This window comes from Ambystoma mexicanum, chromosome 9, assembly GCF_040938575.1.
Source record: "Ambystoma mexicanum isolate Mex_15411 chromosome 9, UKY_AmexF1_1, whole genome shotgun sequence".
NCBI classification, from domain to species: Eukaryota; Metazoa; Chordata; class Amphibia; order Caudata; family Ambystomatidae; genus Ambystoma; species Ambystoma mexicanum.
The window spans coordinates 1,241,320-1,261,138 of NC_090931.1; the positions used below are offsets into that span (position 1 = coordinate 1,241,320).

The following is a 19,819-nucleotide window of genomic DNA, read 5'->3' on the forward strand; positions in this document are numbered from 1 at the left end:
GCTGAAGGATCCTGAAACAAGGTGGGCAACAATCGAAAGAGAGTGCTTTGCTATCGTGTGCGCTCTGAAGAAGTTTAGGCCGTACTTGTATGGTTCTACTTTTGTCATTCAGACTGACCACCAACCCTTGAGATGGTTAAATCAAATGATAGGGGAAAACCCAAAACTATTGAGATGGTCGATCTGCCTGCAAGGGTTTGATTTCACCATTGAGCGCAGGTCAGGGTGTCACCACCAAAATGCTGATGGTCTCTCTAGGATGTATGTCATCGACTAGAGGTATGAGATTCATCCAGGAGTGGATTAAATCCTCCTGTCCCTTAGTCTGGGGGGGGGGGCGAGTGTTAGGGAGAATTCTCTGTTTAGGCTGAATTTCCTAACCTAGTGAGTCCCCCAGCAGCTTTGCTGGATTTCTGGACTTTGTTTTTTTCCATCCTGCCAAGAGTGAGACTCGTTTTCTCCCACTCTTGGACATGAATGTGTGTAATTCCTTTGAATGTCAATGTGTTCTATGGGCTATGGGGTCTTTTACTCCATAGGGTCTCATATGTTTTACTATGTGTGTTATAACGCACCCTGGTGCCGTAGCACTGGGGCGTCCTAGCGGACTGACTACTGTCTCCCCGGGCATGTAAAGTCACCATTGGCTTTACTAGACCTAAATTTACTAACAGAACTAGTACAAACCATCCTATTGTGGACGTGCTAGTAGGGGTAATTCGATTACTCCTGGGTCTGTAAGTCGAGGGGGCACTGTCCCGTCCCCCCTCGTCGAGTTTTGGCTGGTGGCAGTGGAAACTACTTGTTATATTCGACCCCAAATATAACCCTATGGGATTCTTCCCATTGTTGGCGATTGATACTTTTCCTCGTTAATCTCTAACACACCCCCGGTTTACTTATCTTAAATAAGTCTATCGGATGGTATTTTCTGCCAGAACTCGGCTTTTAAAATGGTGTCTGTGTTCGTCTCTGTGACTCCTAAACCAAAGGTTGCGCCCTTTGTTCCACTTTTGGCGGGCTTCTGTACAGAGACCCTCCAAAGTGGTGCCATTCTGTCTGGGTTACCACAGGGGTGTGGGAGGGGGTTTAGGCACCCTGGACTGAGTTGCCTTGCCAACTCCGGTCGCACTCTGGTGTGATTGGCCCAAGTGGTGAGCCACCCCGCTCACCACTTAGCATGTTTTGATTGACAGCTAGGCTGAATGAATGGGGGTTTTCTGCATAAAAGCAGGGCTTTTGGGACTGGATCTTCAAATGTCGCCACAGGACCTATGAATCCGACGAGGGTAAAGCTGAACCGACCTGCAATGACGACACCTCCGGTGGAGCCCTGCAGAACCGACTCACCACTTCCCGACGACAGAGGAGATCTCCCTGCCGGAGAGTCTCTTCCCCTGACTGGTGGGAACAACCAGTCCCCTTTGCTTTTTCTTCGCTCCAGGACGCAGTGGTCGAATTGCCCGTGCAGAGCACCTCGGCAACCGGATAGCCACTACCCCTGTACCGTGACCAAAAGGTGGTGCCTTGTGACGGAGCACTCCGCGGCTGGTCTCTTCCCTGGTGGTGCACCGGACTTCACTTTTCTTCGACGACGAGATCATCTCTAATCTTGGCAAAGACCCAACGTGCATCCACCACCAGGAACAACTGCCCCCGCCGGAGCTGTCTCCCCACAAACAAGGTACCGTGTCCGCCTGGCTTCCCTTTCTGCCGGATAGAGTGAGGTGTCTTAATCCTCGCCTTTCCATTGGGTCGCCTCCAAGCTTTCTTTAACGTGTTGTAATGAACTGGTCCAATCTTTCCATAACAATTTGCGATAGAGACTCGAAGCGCATTTCCACTGAGACACTTTCTGGGACATATCGCCTTGCCTCTTGCCGAGTGGGCCTGGCCTCTGAACTTTGTGATCTGCAGTAGACCCTGCCTTACTTGCCTTGCATTTGTCCGTAAAGTATTGGTACCAAGTTGATTTCATAACCTTTTTATTTTTCTCTCTCATCCTAACGAATACTAGAGTGCCATCTAGGTTAAAGCATACACCTCTGTCTGCAAATAAGTGATGCCGGTGAACCTAGACTTGTCGAACTATTGTTAGGGGGATTGATCTTTTTCTTCGTATAGTAATTGTGATTGAAGTTGTTTGCCGCATTAGTGCCAGAGTGTTTTCTATAGTTATGTTGTTATAAATAAATACCTTTATATCTTTACACCGAAGCCTTGTTCCGTGTTTGCTTGTTCTACTGTGTAGATTGCCCCATATTGTATACTCCACATACTGCCTAACTCTTCTTGAGGGACGTCTGACTGCTCAGCCACAGCTACCAAGTGAATCTGTGTGGTACAGACTGCTACCAAGTGGGTTTACTGCCAAACACCTGTAGTCCTAAATATTTTGCAGTGGTCCCAGAGGGAACTGCACAGGTTTCCGCCTAATTGGGGGTGCCTGGTGGTAGCAATGAGGGCTCAGCTTCCCCTGAAGAAACAGCACTCTCCCAGCACAAGAACACCTGCAGGGGCAGGCTGGTCTCAGGCACGAAGGGTTGGGAGAGTTTTGCCTACTGTGAACTTTGTTGGGAAAAGGAGGAAGCAGGTTTTGGACACGGAGCAGTCACTGCACCTATTTTTCACAATTGTTTGCTGTGTTTTCTATTATGTGCGAAAATAAATCTGCAGCCTTTTTATGCCAAAAAGAAGACGTGTCTCATTCTGCACCTCATTGATGTAGGGGAGGGCAGGTCATAGGACCCCTCTCTAGCCTACATCTCCTACCCAGGTGAAGACTCATGACTCGTCGGCAGCCCCCACGCCCCAGGGCCCAGGAGGTGGGGTGGCTGCAGATCGACACGTGAGGCTGCATGCGCCCATACATGGCACAACACAGACACCATTTTGTACTAGACAACTCCATTTTGTCAAAGGCGCTAAAACCTAACACAGGCAGAACAACTTGCACACATAGAAAGCTACAGCCTGACCCTTGCTTGACCGCGTTCACAGAGGCCTGCACTTCCCCCCCCGGCCTCCACCTCGTGGTAGATCCGCTGAGAGCTCGTTCTCACGAGCAACCAGACACTAACAAACAACAAAATAAACACTGTCTCGTTTAACCTTCCACAGTACATCATTGTCCCAGCCATGACCGAACTCATTAGGAAGTAACCGAAACCAGCACAATCCTGCATGCCCTGACCCTATACCAAACCCCCAAAGTTGAACTGTGTGGTGCCCCTTACCCCCACCCACCCCCCAAAGCACCTCGTATTGTATGGTAACCATTTTTGTGATATTTGCCGCGTTGACTAAGGTTTGCTGCTATTGTGTAGAAGAGTGGCCATATGATATGATATGTGATAGCTTTTTGACAGCCCCTGAACATACTGTAATAACGAATCGCTGAAATGCATATAGGCCCACCAAGGGACTGGAGCCAGACTGTATCATGGTATAATATGCATTGCCCTCTTTTGCACACCAACAAATCTAACACTACCTCATGTTCGTATGTCAACTGCTGTTTTGAAATATTGTGCTAAATGACAAAGTCACCCAGCTTATCTTCTTATTAATGTAAATATATGTGCACAACCCAGAAGCCCCCAAGTGTTGTCACCCGCCCCTTGCCAATGGTACGATACGCTGCCCTGTGCAGGGAGACAGGCTCTGAGCTGCAAGGTCGTCTCCCCCCTCCTCCCTCCCAGACTCGCCGGGGATAGCTGGTGTTCGAACAGCACAGCTTCGCCTCCCCTCCCAATCTCGCTGGACCCACTTCAAGCATTCACCTCCCCCATGTCCGGGGCCGCTGTTACGCTCACCTGGCTCCCACAGGGGCGTTGATCGGACCCAGACAGCTGCGACCTCCTCCAACGTGAAGCGTAGTGCAGAGATGATAGACTGTACTGGGCCGCCTAATCTCGTCTGCTTAACCCGTAGAAGTATTCTCCTCATGTTTGTAAATGATGAGCTCTCCATCCTGCGTGGATGGCAGGGGCGCGTAGATACCAGTTACTTCACTGGTTTGAAGGCGCTGGAAGAGTTGACTGAATATTGACTCAGAGGTTCCAGTCGAGAACCCGTAAGTATAAAGTTCAAAGAGTTCAATATGTCCGATGTTCACTCTTGTACATTCCTTCTTGTGTTGCAGCTGGGTCCAAGAGAAGATTGTCTTTTGCCAGCTGATGGTGTTCAGGTAAGAGTCTGTATTACCAAACACTGTCCGGCAAAAGATGCGTGTGTTTAAATTGCTGGTTTCTCTCTCCTTACAGGTGCGGTGTAAGAAGTTGCGGTTTGTTAATGAATAATGCCTCCGGTTTTTAATCAGGTAAGTCTATGGTGGAGAGATTGTCTTTGTTGGCTCACTCGGCTCACCTTATGTTTCTTTGACCCCTAGATGGTGGAATTCGGCGGAGAAAATGATGGAGGCTGCGCCAGATCGAAAAATGCTGTGAGGACTGGTGAGTATGGCGCGGCGCTGCAGCTGGCGATGTGACGCGTGTAGAATAATGTCCTCTTCAAGTTCGAAGACGTGATGGATCCGGAATTCAGGTAAGGATTGAGATAATATCTGTTTTCTAACCTTTCCTTCTTCTTTCTTCTATTGCTAGGAGCTCTGGATTCAAGACGCGCGTGGCTGAAGACTGGATGCTGACTGCAGGCACGGTGAGCGTTACGCTGCTGGATGCAGAATAACGCGAAGCATGTGCTGCTGTTCGGGCGTGGTTTAAATAGCCTCCAAAGTAGTTCCAGGTAAGAAGTCCCTAGAACCACACCTGAGGAAAAAATAGTCCCTGTAGTAAAATAGTCCCATCCAGGCCTCACGTTGGCTTGGATTCATTTGCAGAAGGTCTGCATGAGGTAAGTAAAGTCTATGAGCCTGGCACCTATGGCGCCAGGACTGATTTCTATTATGAGCCTGGCACCTAAGGCGCCCCCAGACAGCCCCCAGCCAGGGCTGCTGGGGTTTTATTAAATATCTGAATGCCTGCTCCCAGGGCTAATGGGCTTGATCCGGATGCCCGGGGGTAGGCATCATGACAGCCGCCACAGCCTGACTCTATGAATTACGAGCTACCTGGTCCTAAATCCCACTGTTTCCCGGGCACCGGTTACATGCCCCCCACGGCCCATTGGTATCCCCGTTCACCCCAAGTAAATGGCCCTCGAATGGGGCACCCACCCCTGTACCAACAGATCATAATACCATCCCTCACCACATCCATCAGGACAAGACGATCAAGTAACCCCTCCTGTGCCCCTGAACCCACACATGGACTCATGGGATTAACGTGTTTGAACCTAAGGTGTCCTTACTACAGATGTATTGGGGGTACTTCCTATTATATATCAATGTCCCTGTCTCATTCTCGATCTGAGGTCAATGTATTAGAAGAGCTACGAGACAACTGAAATTGTATAGCATGATGAATGAATGTGAATGTTTGGCCAGAAGGGCAAAGTATCAGAATCGCACCTTATCATTACTACAAGTCATGTCCGGCCCAGCACTCCACCTCGATGAGCCCAGCTGACGCATCCACCCCGCGTGGCACCGCACGGACGTCCGCCAATCCTGGAACAGCAACTGTATACAATGTATACCACCTAGCCATCACCACCCAATCCCTAAGACTATGTGCCCCCTATAGCATTGTGTCATGCGTGACGTATTTTTGTAATAAATATGACTGTCTTTGCTATTGTCAGACAGAGCGCTCTCAGAGTCTGCAGAGTCCTTTGCATGCCCTATATTGATTATATAAAAACCCCTTTTACATCACCCGCACTTGGTCTTGGTCTCATTCCCTCCTGGGGTGTGTCCGTTATTGCCTCTCACTAAGGGGGGTGCGTTTTTGGGGACGCTTACATTCACTGGTGGGGAGAAGAAAGGGGCTGAGATGAATGAGCTAGAGTAATGTGTATTGGCATAGTAATGGACAAATGCCCAGGTTATGGCACCGGTGTGTAATGCACAATGCTCGCTACACGCACAAATGATTCCTTTCAGTTGTACATGTAATCTGCAAAGATTCTAATCTTTAGGACAATGACCGCACAGACTCTACTGCTGCTTCTCTTCTCACATCTTCGCAGGTCACTGAACTCCAGCATCTTATAAAAAAATCCCAACCATAAGGACGGGCACATGTTGGATTGGGTCCTTGCCTCTTCCTTTAACATTACTCAATGTCAGGGGGCGCTGTTGCACAAGATGGCGGACTACGCGTCTAAAACACTAGCTTTGCTCCAGTGTTGACAGTAGGGAGGCCATCCGACTTCCCCACATGAAAACAGCAGCAGCTGATGGGCGCCCTGCAAACCGGGACTCGGTATGAGTGCAGGTGATGGGGCATCAGTCCCAAAGAAATAAAGAAACTGCAGAGGATAAGGGAACACAGTCTCGCACTACCATCAGAAAAATGGCGGTCTGAAGAGCTCTGGCTTGGGGGTGCGCTTCGAGTGAGAGTGGCCTGCGAGAGGAAGACGTGGGAGCCTGTACCTCTGATCTGGTAGTGGTCCTGCCCATCAGTGCAGCACAGAGACAGAGACCGGGGGTGCCATGGCTGGAACCGCAGTAAGAAGTTGAGTGATGCCCGGTATAGCATCCCCCCTGCTGGTGAGCCGGGTGGCGGAGAGCTGTAACATCTCCAAGGAGTGGCACCTGATGCAAGGCTTGAGGTGGAGGATAGGAGGCAGGGAGGGCCCAAGGCCGACCCTGTGTTGGCTGGAGTGAGACGCTGGGGCCCTGCTCTCGGTGAAGGATGGTTGGGGCCACTGGGGGCCCTAGAGACTGATGGAAGGGTGCAAACCCAGGGGACAGCATTGACTGGAGCCCGAGAAGACCCGGATTGGGGAATAAAGTAACAGGGCACCTGGGATCTGCATCCAAAGGTCCAGATGGGCGAAGGGGCGAGGACAGGCCCTGGGCTCACGCTGTAGTGCAGACCATGTGGGAGATGGTGGTCTGAAGCCTAAGATCTATACAGACTGCAGAAGGTGTTGGGAAAGGCAGGACCCCGCTGCCAGCAGAGCTCAGGATCCGGAAGTCCTGGAAAAGCAGTGCCCTGTGGCGCTAGGCAGGACGGGCTGGACAATCACCAGGGGTGTAGAGGCCCCCGACTGTCCGCAAACTCCTGAAGAGAAGGCAGAAGAAGGACTTGAGGACAGGAGGGAATGAGAACACAAATGGCCCCTTAAGTCAAGGCAGGGGAGGGGGAGTGAGGGAACACAGGGGAATGCAAGGAGACTGTTGGAAACTCATTCAAGAGTCGACAGACTGCTGTGTCAGCTGCAACCCTCAGACAAAACAACTGTTTTCCACTCTGTGAGAACTGAATGCCAGAAAAATATGCCACTGATAAAGCCCTTCTTAGAAATTCCTGGCGTCAAGAAATCCAAGACAGTTTCTCAGTCGAAATAAAGATCCATCAATCTGCTATCGCCAACCACGGGTAAGATCTTTCAGTCTGCTATTCCCAACCACAGGTAAGATCCATCAGTCTGCAATCGCCAACCACGGGTAAGATCCATCAGTCTGCAATCGCCAACCACAGATAAGATCCATCAGTCTGCAATCGCCAACCACGGGTAAGATCCATCAGTCTGCAATCGCCAACCACAGATAAGATCCATCAGTCTGCAATCGCCAACCACGGGTAAGATCCATCAGTCTGCAATCGCCAACCACAGATAAGATCCATCAGTCTGCAATCGCCAACCACAGGTAAGATCCATCAGTCTGCAATCGCCAACCACGGGTAAGATCCATCAGTCTGCAATCGCCAACCACGGGTAAGATCCATCAGTCTGCAATCGCCAACCACAGATAAGATCCATCAGTCTGCAATCGCCAACCACGGGTAAGATCCATCAGTCTGCAATTGCCAACCACGGGTAAGATCCATCAGTCTGCAATCGCCAACCACAGATAAGATCCATCAGTCTGCAATCGCCAACCACGGGTAAGATCCATCAGTCTGCAATCGCCAATCACGGGTAAGATCCATCAGTCTGCAATCGCCAACCACAGGTAAGATCCATCAGTCTGCAATCGCCAACCATGGGTAAGATCCATCAGTCTGCAATCGCCAACCACGGGTAAGATCCATCAGTCTGCAATCGCCAACCACAGGTAAGATCCATCAGTCTGCAATCGCCAACCACAGATAAGATCCATCAGTCTGCAATCGCCAACCACGGGTAAGATCCATCAGTCTGCAATCGCCAACCACGGGTAAGATCCATCAGTCTGCAATCGCCAACCACAGGTAAGATCCATCAGTCTGCAATCGCCAACCACGGGTAAGATCCATCAGTCTGCAATCGCCAACCACGGGTAAGATCCATCAGTCTGCAATCGCCAACCACGGGTAAGATCCATCAGTCTGCAATCGCCAACCACGGGTTCCCGATAGCGGGTAGAACTGAGAGTACGCCTAAGAATACAACCATTCTCATCAATTCCGTCCCAGAATTCAGCTTGAGTTCTATCACTCAAAAGTCTTGGACTGATATTGTGAATGGGCTTAAACCCACTACATGTGCCCTGCAATAATCATCAAGGACTCTATCACACGTCTATCTCCATTAATCATCAGTATTGTCAACTCGTCCATAATCAATTTATGTGTCCCTGGGAGCTCTAAAGAAGTCTGGATCACCCCTGTTTTGCAAATAAACTACCTTAGATGGTGAGGCTATAGAAAGCTGCAGACCAATCACCAATGTTCCATACTTATTGACATTCCTAGATAAGGCTGCCCACTTGCAGCTTCTAGAGCTTGTGGAAAAGAGCAATCTGCTAGGAACGCGTCAGTCCAGCTACCGTGTAGTACATGGGATGGAAACAGCAATGCTGGACCTGCGAGGGAATCTGACGGAAATGGGCGACAACAGCATTTCACTTGATTGACCACAGCGGATTGCTGAAAAGACTGCCCAAACTTGTCAACTGTTCTGAGCCAACCATCGCTTGCTTTGCTTTATTCCTAGGCCCCAGATTAGTAAGAGTGGCAATGTGTGGTTTTCAGACCCATCCAGAGCTACTGTCTTGCGGCGTCCCACAGGGCACCTGTCTATCACCCCTATTGTTCAATGTGTACATGTGCCCTCTCTATGACCAGCTGGACAGCGTTGGCATCAAATATACCAACTATGCCGACGACACACAGCTGGTCTTTGAACTCTCTGGTGATTCTGACATGGATTCCACTCACATTAATAACACCTATAACGTGATCAAGGACTGGATGTCAGTTAACTCCTTGGCAATGAACAAAGAAAAAACTGAGCTTATGATTCTTGGCTCCAGTCAGCGAATAAAAAAGTTAGATCCAAGGTACCATATCCGGATGTGTAATTCCGGTAAGCCCTTTCGTTAAAACATTAGGTGTCATCTTAGATTCTGGGTTGACAATGAAGCGACATATAAGCCATGCCCAGATGTCCTGTGCTTAGCCAGATTAGACCATACGTATCCTCTGGTCATCTCTCTTCCTGGCTACAGCACGTGTTAACCCTCGGCTTGACTATTCTAATAGTGTCCTGAAGGTACATCTGAGCATCATTGGAAAAGCCTTCACACAGCCCAGAATGGGGCAGTAAGAGCTATTTGCTATCTCAGCCCACAAGACCATGCATCAGACTCAAGGAGAGTTCTGCATTTGCTTCCAGGTTGCCAATACATCTCTCAGAAAATGCTCACTCTTAGGTATAAATGCATGACGATTCTCCTTGGTATCTCAAGAACCGGCTGTGTAAGGCTACATCGATTGGAAGAACCTTGGTGGTACTTGTTTTTAAGTGTATGCCCCAATTTTATGCAACTCTCTTCCACCTGAAATTGGGAATCTTCCGAGCCTCTTTGGTTTCAAGAGGATATTAAAAACATACCTCTTTAATACAAAAGGTTAGTCCTTTCTCTCTGTCTGCTTAGTCCCCGGATTGATATCTTTTCTTCTCTCCAACCAGGTTTTGTCTTTCTGCGCACTGAGGCCTTTGGGCGTCTTGCGCAATATAAAAATTACATAATAATAATAATAATAATAATAATAATAATGATAATAATGCAATTTCATTAAAACAAACAAGACTACTAAATACCATTTCTAAAGTGCCCTAAAATATATGAGGCGGAAGCAGAGGACATGTATAAAAAGAGGTGTGTAGGAGTGGAGAATGCAAGGCTATGTGGAAACCTCCATCAATGTAAAAAACATGTTGATTTAAGGAACACACATTCCCTGGAACTAGGATTTGATGACAGAGCACAGATGCATGATTCACACAAGCACATTCCTATACGTATGACTCGGACCCCCAACCAAGACCTCACCCATTGACATCCCACACATATGTTCCTATACTCAGGACAATCACTTGCCTACTAACTTCCCCCTGACATGTTCCTATAGTAATTGCCTGAAAGTTCTCACTAACTTCCCTCAAGCATGTTCATTTCATTACAGGGCAGGGGGGGGGGATGCTAGCACTCGTCCAAAGGCAAACCTGAGGTTTTTCATTTGATAGAGTAAGGACTTGGGATGGGAGATGTGGGAAACGGAAAAAACATGAAGAATTATGCATTATTTCGAAGTGTTAGGGGCATTGCATATCCGTGCGAATAAGTGGGCTTTTTTGCATTCCTGATTAACATTTTAAGGCCTCTGAGATGGGGAGTGTGAGAAACATGACTAGTCCCCGGGGATCTGTCATCCAGGTGGCCAGGACAACGCCATTGCTATTGGATCCAGTTCCTGGGGGGGGGGGTCAGTGAGGGAGAATCCCCTGGATGGGGGTTCTCAGGGAGTGGAAGTAGGACACCGAAGGGTGAGACACGGTATCTCCCTTCTTATACCTTTCCCCATCCTTCTCCGTAGTATACTCAAACACTCTAGCCCCCTTTTCCGACACAAACAGGTTTGCACACCACAAAAGATGACAGACAAACACCAGAGTCTTTTACCTGACCTATCCCAATGCCAGGGTCAGGCAAAGTCAGGCAATTGGCCAGAACCATACACAGCTGATGGCCATTTACCTTCCCCACAGGGATAAAAGGTGGATTATGAGAGCACAATCAGAGCATGGCAGACTGCATGACCAGAGAGCTAACTCAGCATGGCAGTTCAAGAAGAGGAGAAAGATGGCACAAACCGCAAGGGTGACTGTGAAGCTGGAAACGCATTCGAGGGACAGGGCCCCCCTGTCCTTGTCCTGTAGTCCTTTTTCATTTGCGTTCTTTATTGTTTTCTGCCCAGGAGTCCATGTGGAACTCCTGGCAGTGCAGCTCTTCCTCTTTTTGGTTGTGGTGAACAGACCCTGGCATACCCTTATGGCACCCATGGGTGGGGGAACAACCCTGTGCCCCTAGTGTATGTTTTTGGGCACCAGTGTGTGGCCCACAGAGCAGGGCATCCTCCATTTTGGGATACCCAGACTCTGCCATTGGAATCAGTTGATTCCTGATAGGAAACAAGATGAGATGCCCCCTGTGGCCTCTTGCTTTCTATTGCCTGTTACTTTGTTTTCCCAAAGTCCTGGGAAGCCCTGACTCTGTCCCTTCCCCCTGACTGGCTGTTGGGTGGACGTTCCATATATGGTGTTGTTGTGAAGTCTAGGCCACACTGGCTGGAGACTTCCCAGTGACTGTATGTTGTGGGTACACCCTGTGGGTGGTACCTGGGTGAATGGAGTGTGTGACCAATATGCACTTCTTGTTGTGGATGTCTGGTTTCTGGTGTTTGACACAATGACTAGGCAGCCCTGCCTGAAACTGGTATGAATGCAGTGTGTAGTGTTGAATGGCTGGGTACTTGTCCCAATACACATTCCTTGTTGTGAGTGTCTGAGAGGGAGGAGTATGGCCTGAATGCACTGTATGTCTGATTGGCTGACTGACTGCTGAATGCCGTTCTGAGTGATTGGTTGCCTGCGTGTGACCCAGCAGAATGAATGAGAGATCAACTAGTAAATCTGGAGGCCTCTCACTGCTAGAATTCATTCAGAAGCTGAAGTTGAAACTGACGCTTAATCTCGAAGCTGAGCCTGAAGAAGAAGGTTGACTGCTGTCTCCCTTTGCCGAAATCCGAAAGCGAAAGCCGCTGAGACTGATCCAAGGAAGGACCTGGTTAGGCGTCCTCTTCCTGTGCTCTGAGGGACGATCGAGCACCGTTAACCTTTGCTGAAGCACCCTGAAAGTCAGACCCTCAACAGGCTGCTGACCAGAGACAGGGACCACCGAGGAGAACGAAGATAAGCACCGGACATTCCCTCCACCACTGTCGACCAGGGTTCGCAGGTTTGCATAACCGCTGGAGGCCCGTGAAAGCCATGTTGCCCAGAAGAGGGGACCACTTTATGCCGTGCCATCAACGATTAGAACCACACGCTCCTTTACCTAAGACTTTTGATTCATGGATGCGCTCGTCCGCACCGCCGCCCGTCTTATCCCGCTGGAGAAGGCCAGACCGTCGGCGTGCCGAGGAGCATCTGCCGGTGGGTTTCCTGCCACCCAAAGACCGTAGTGACACCAGATGACTCGATGCCCTTGCTGGGCCACAGTTCTTCACAAACTCTTTCCGGTCCTGAACTATCGACATCGAGGTGCCCCGCATGCCTCTTTATTACAGGGCATCTTCGAATCGTCGTCGAGGAGCAGTGCTGGGCACGAAGCTGCTGAATCGATGCCGAGTTCACTTTCTTCGAGGGATCTCGACAATGCGTGGCTCCTGCTTTAAAGGGAGCTGCTCCGGAAGGATCTGTCGACGACTCATCGTTGAACTCTGCTATTCCAGGTACATTGGGAAGGTAGAAACCTTATAGAAGGAAATAAGACTTACAGAACAATTTATGGACTAAGCTTGTGATATATCTTTATTTTACAGGTTGCCCAGGTGGGGGGATCTCCACACAGAACTGTGTCTAGTGGTACGGGCCAGTATACTGCCAATTGTTATAACCACCTGCTTTCCTCCTATGTCTATTGTTGGTTACCTTTATTAAGTGATTTGTGTGACATTTAACCAGAGTACAGTTGATGCACTTTAATGAAATTTAATAATAATTGTGGTACCACTTAGAACTGTACATATTTGCCATTGTAGATTTACTGAGCACAAAGTAAGTTATTGTGATTGTGTATATAATCTTGAACTTTTAATATATAAAGACCTTGTTTTAACTAATACAGTGTGTGGACATTCCTTTGTGGTTGCTTGGGGACTACACTGTACTTAAGAACCAGCCTGCATCACCTGCTGAGAAGCTAGGCCTTGATTGCCCGACCAGCGCTACCCTATAGAGAATCTTGGCTGGGGTCCTCTGTGCCTCTCCTCTGTCATATAGAGAGCGGAAGTACACAACCACCCTCCAGTCTTTACAGTGACAAGGAGAGAAGCAACCTTGCCCTTTCCGACCAAGGCCCATGAATCCTCCACAGAAGAATTGAAAGACCGCAAACAATATCCAGCGTGTGTCGCAGCAGATGTCAACAGTGCATGAGGCCCTCCTCCGCTGATAACCATGCCGAGGAGAGACGTTTGCCACTGTGGTATCGTCCTTGACTTCAGAGACAAGGAAAAGCCAAGTGGTTCATTACAGCCAATGAGTCGAGGGGAGAGCGGATAAGAAACCGAACTGTGTTTGAAAAAAAGTAGCAAAATGGCTAATTGAAGAACGTACAAAGAAATGTTTGTTTGATACAAGAAGGGAAAACCAGCTACCGAAGAGTGAGACACCACATGGGTTTTCACTTGAGAAGGTCTGGGTGATTGCCCTGTTGTTTAAATTACGGTTACCAGAAGGCGTTGGGAGAAAGGGGAGAAGGGGGTCAAAGCGGTCATGCAGGGGTCTAGTAACATCCTCTGTACAGTCGAAAGCCTTTCACTGACAGATGATTGTGAAGATAAGGGAAGTGAATTGTGCATCGAAACGTTGGCAAGAGTGAAACCGATGGAGGGATGCTGATGAAGAAGGGGCAAAGCTAAAAGTCCTGATTAACAGTGTGTTGACAAGTGTGAACCTGGCAGAGGGATGTGCACAATGAACTGTTCCGAAATACATTAAGGTTCTTGAATGGCACAGAGGGTGTTGACGAGCAGGCAGATCAGCTGGTTGAAGGATGAAGGTTTATGAGCTTGAGAAGAGGAAGGATGTGGTTAGATTTGAGGAGTTGGAGGTCAGTGAGTGTAGCAAGGAGGTTGGGCTCCATGTTGTAGGTTTAGTTGTGGAGATAATTGAGGGAGGTGTGTGCAAGTATTCAGGTTTCTGTTAGAGACAGGGTAATTGTGTGGGGATAGTGTGTTGCTTTGGACCCTTTCGAGAGTAGAAGATGCTTGTGGAGGGCATAACATCTCAACTCCTCTTCTCATTGGAAATAACATTTTCTACAGCCTAATATATCTGTTTCCTATTATCATCATAATAAATTGCTTATGTTTACCTCACTGCTTCCGTGAGGTCATTTCCCCTCCTTCTTACCTTAGCTCTCTGCTCCAAGAAGAAGGCCCACATCCAGGCCTGGATCTCTGCAGCCACTAACAACATGGCTGAACTCTCCAACATCTGCAAGGAACTCGCCAATCCATCTGCAGTTTCTACCTCACCTTTTCCATCTCAGGCCATGTGTACTGCACTGGCCACCCATTTACCCGTTCCCCGTTTCCCTCCTGCACTCTTGCCACCCTCTTTGGGCTCACCTCCCCCTCCTTCCACTGAGGCTAGAAATCTTAGGGTCATCTTCGACTCCTCTCTATTTTATTCCTCACATCTTGACCTTACCAAGTAGGCCCACATTCAATGTCACCTCCTAAGTGGCATTTTTCCTTTCCTCGCCTTAACCCAGAAGCTCAATGTCTCTAGAGCTCTGGTCCACTCCAGGATGGATTACTGCAACAGCCTCTTTCTCAACCTGCCTCTTTCTTCCTTCCGGCCTCTTCAACTAATTTAGAATAGGGCTGTGAGACTTATCCTTGACCTCAAGCTCATAGACCGTACCTCTCTAGCCCTAAAATCTCTCCACTGGCTCCCAGTTGTTGCAAGGATCAAATGCAAGACCCTTTGCATCATCCACAAGGCTTTCTGGGCCCTCTGACCATGTTACTTGCAACTCTCACTAAATACTCTCCTTCCAGATCCCTTCAATCTTCTGGCTCCAACTCTATGCTGATCATATGTTTCTCCAAGCAGAGAGGCGGGGGCAAATCTCTCTCCTCGGCTGGCTCCCTCCCCTGGAACAGTCTGCCTCTCTTTCTCTGTCTTGAACCAGACCACCTCAAGTTCCTCAAACAACTCAAGACTGTTCTCTTCTCCTCCTCCTTCCCTCTCCCCCTCCCGTACCAACAATGCCCACAGTCGCCGAGATTGGTGGACTGGTCCCTCAAGAGTCCAATAGGGTCCTGGCCTTCCATCCAATCACCTCTAGCACCTGCCAACCTGTACTGTCCTTTGGCCCACACCCACCTGTCGGGGGTTATTCCAGACCTGCACTTACCTGTTGGGGAGGTAGACCTGCCTCTTTGCTTGGACGTCTCTGCCCACACACTTACCTTTTGCCCCCCCAAAAGGCACTTCTGGCACTTCCCACATTGGGGGACCTTATAGCACTTCCACCCCTACCCCACCTTTTCAATTTTTAATGCACTTGCATGTTCTGAATGTCACAAGGCCTAACAGGACCGCTTTTCGTTTTATTATTTATTCATTGCCATTTCCATTGTTTTTTGTTCCCTTTCTCCATTCCCTTTTGCCTTGTGATGTTTTGAAAGACTGTTCTTGTTGTGTAACTGCCTTATAAATATCCAATAAATAAATAAATAGATTACCTTTGTACAGCTTTGATGTCATTGGCTCATTGACCAGGTCAGGTGCAGCCTCCAGAAGGACTTGAGCAGCCTCAAAGTTGTCATACAATGCAGCCACGTGAAGCGCCGTCTCCCCAGCAGCACCTGCAGTGCATGCAAACAGAGTGGTCATCAGCAGATAGGCAGTGAGAGCACAGATGGAGGCGAAAAAGAGACAGATGACATGGAGCGCTGCCCCAAATAACACACCCAGGCAGTCAGAGCATGACTGAGAAAAGCAACTCTGGGTACAGTAGGTCCACAATAGGGCAGGGCACATGGGCATTGACCCCATTGGTTCTTTATACATATTTAGAAGTGCTGCCAAAGCAGCGTTCCCTTCTCCCTAAATATGTACCCTTGAATGGCTAAAGGAATGATCATACCTGGTGAGCACTGCTCTTTCAAAGGAATGATATTGTGAAAATCCTCAAAGAGCGGAGGAGCTCTAAGGGCCAGGGTGGATGCCTCATGAGTACCCCATTTCCCTGCACCTGCACCCTAAACAGAAACCTGGTGAATTCACATGAGCAGGCATTGGGAATGCTTTGAATCAACGTTCTGCCTTCAATTGCCCCTGTAAAGGGTCCAGTTTCATTATTGCAATACAAAGGTATCCAGCACTGCAACGGTTAAACAAGCTTTCAAAATGTTCCAAACATTTCTCACAGATAATTTGTCGTCAGGCACTTGTTAGTCCCACCGGACAGCCTCACACAAATGGAATATTCTGGGGGAAATGCCATATTGAGAAGCACCAGCAGCAAAAAGTGACGGAACCATCTCAACAATCAGAAGCAGATGCAAACAGTTACAGACTGTCGCATACAATGATCAGACATTTCTTTTTTTAAATGGATGCTAATCGGTGCAGGAAGGAAAGAACAATTAGACAGGCTTTCTCTCTCTATGCTCCCAGGCTCTGGAACCTCCTCCCCACCAACACCAGTCTTGCCCATGCTTCTACATTTCAGAAAGGTGATTAGTGCCCTCCTCTTCAAGGAATGGCTCCTCCCTAACACATGGGCGTAGCGACCCTACACTCCCCTCTTAATCTGAGAGTGGGTGATCTGCTCCCCCGCTTCCTCCCCTGGTTGCTTGTAGATCCCTTGCCACCAAATGAAATCCTTCCCTGTTGTAAGACCCCCACCCCTGTAGCTCTGCTTCCCTCATCACATCCTTCCTCCTGTGACTTGTAAAGCACCCTGTTGCCTCCTGTACCTAGGACCATGCTCAATAAATAACCAAATAATAACGAAAATACAATCTTTAAGCTCTAGGAGCATCTCAACAGGTTTGTTTCTTTGGTTTGGGTGAGAGGTTGTTTGAAACAGCCAGCAGATCATGGTCCCCAAACACGTTCCCTCTAGTAATGACATCTTCAGACGGCAACTGCTCGTTCCAATCAATGATGCACTGATGCCCTCATGGAGGACTGTCCTTAAAACCGCCCTCCATATGAAGGACAAAATAGAATAAGTACAGGATTATACTGGAAAACCAACATATCCTCTAATAAATTCAAGACAACTACTATAAATTCATATGACATGGGAACTGAAATGTACCCAACTAAAGACTAAGCTCTGCGGATCCTTGATGCCTTACCTCCTCTTCTGAATATGGTCATGGTGACACCAAGAATGAAGTCCCTTACCATCTAAACGACACTAGGACTCGCAAGGAACACACCAGGAATCCAGAGTTTGGAAGCCTTCCTAAGGATGTCTAGCTACCTGGGAGTAGTTTTACATGGGGTGTGGGGGGGGGAATAGCTCCTGATATCCCCATCACAGCCGAGGCCAATCATCAAACGCATAGATTCCCTCTGAAATACATTTTTGATTCACTTACTTGTAGACCTGCTTTAGAAATGCAGTGAATGTCCTCCTTTACATTAAAGAATATATATCAATGTTTTAGGATTGTCTAAAATAAGGGTCTCTGCTCTGACAAATTCACCACTACGGTGAAGACCCTGGTAAAGTACGATTTTCAAATCTGTGTCCAAACAGAACTGACAAAGGAAGCAAAGGGGTAAAAAAAAAAAAATTCTTTATAGTGAAATTAGCCATATATACACGAGAAAAAAACAGATAAAACAATTAATGACTTTTAACACTATTTACACAAAGCAAATCAAAATAGCAAAAATTCAAAAGAACAATCGAAAGAAAAAAATTGATTAAACAAAAATGCAAAACAGAACTAAAAGAAAGAGAGACCTCAAAGCATTCATACACTAAATAAAAAAAAACAATGCAGCTTAAGTACGGATCATGAAAGACCAAAGAAATATCGAGGCTTAGTACCACAAATGAAATACACCAATCAAGGGTTGAAAACATACAAGCATCTTTTATTACTGTACAGTTTCAAAGAAAAACAGATAGCTATCTGGCTCCCAACACCTTGCAGTGTGTACCAGCAGATACAGTAAGGGGTGAGCGTGCTGGACATCTAAACACAGAAACAATTATACAATTTTTGAAACATTGTTCAGCCTCTCTCCAAGCTAATAAGTTACTGGCTAGAGTTCGTGCCCAGTTCATGTGATAAACATTACAATATTATACAAGGATTTAAACAAGTTTGCATGTCCATGAAGTCACAATGATGCTGTTGGTTCTCTGATCCACGTTAAGCCTTATTCCAAGAATCGCTACAATGGAGTTCAGCCAGAACACACCATCTGAGTTTGTTTTCCATTGTCTCAATGTTTATATGTGGATTAGGCTTGTGAGTGCAGACAACACTTGGATGGCAGTTCATTCGATTTACACGGTTTCTTTACATTGGTCAAACAGTCTGCTCTCTGTCAGCCTAAACATTAACGAAACTCAAAGGTCGTTCGGCTAGACTGCAAGTTGAAAACACAGTCCACCATTTTAGAACACAGAAACAAGAGTTAAAATCAAAATGGCAGACGACTCTTAAAATGGTGGCGACATCGATTGAAAAGCGGAACATTTCAGATACGGTTTTCTGTGTAACGTGAAAGGGCTTAGGCCAATATTCTTAAGAAGGCGGTATTATGTGATTATGTTTTAACAAACCCTCCTTTTGGCCTAAGCCAAGAGCATTACTCAAACATTCGCTTTACTCAAAACCACACACCTCAATGTCTGCACTTCCTGAATCACATTCTTCAGAAATATTGACATATGACAGGAAGACATTGTACACAACAACAACAAAATAATAGAACACCAAGAACTATCACTAAGACTGAAAAGAGCTTCCAGCCCCATGAATGTAGAAAATCCCAAAACCAAGCACTAAGATCCCAGTTTCCCTCAGGGACATGTACTTCCGTGCTCAAGGTATGCACATTTTGTATTGCCCTGAATATAGTAGGGGAGGAGTCAGGAACAAAAACACAGCAAGCATATCCACCAATTTACATACCCCACCACGTTTGGCTAGGATGACGTCTAACACCGTCCTATTCTGGAGGGCCACTAATCTGATTGCTTTTTATTCCAGTGTCATGTTGTATAGTATATTGGTGGTTCTGTTGATGGTTTTCTCCAATACTCTTGCTAGTCTCCTAATTTCCTCAGAGTTCATTTTCTGTCCCCAAAAGGGCACAAAGGATTTTGCTACATCACCCATAACCTGTGAAGGAGTATCACCGTTCTCATCCCACCTTGGACAAGCTCTAGAGACCTCAGAGGTGCTAGCCACATATACCCCTGGTAAAAAGATAACCAAGTAACAAGTACCCTGCCAATCTCTAGGTAACCAAGGATAAGCTTCATTGCCACAGACAAAATAAACGGGATCACCAAAATACAAATGTCTGTCCTCACTAGTTAGGTTTGCAATGTTAGAACAACCCTCAAATGTACCCATTGGCTGAGAACCATCCCTTTGTATACAGAACGAAACAGAGTTGGGACTATGATTGATAGTGTAGGAAGGAGGTATGGCATCATGGTTGCCTACAGGAGTCATCTTGAAAGAAATTAGCGATTGGAAAG

The 19,819-nt window shown here is 47.5% G+C and overlaps 1 protein-coding gene across 1 annotated transcript in view; it reads right to left on the reverse strand.

Annotated features, from left to right (window-relative positions):
- Nucleotides 1–19,819, reverse strand: part of LOC138487597 (transient receptor potential cation channel subfamily V member 6-like) — a 629,667-nt gene that overhangs the window by 397,839 nt on the left and 212,009 nt on the right. The window contains exon 3 of the mRNA XM_069614064.1: nt 15,819–15,941. Within this exon, the coding sequence (XP_069470165.1) occupies nt 15,819–15,941 (123 nt within the window). The remainder of the gene's footprint in view (nt 1–15,818; nt 15,942–19,819) is intronic.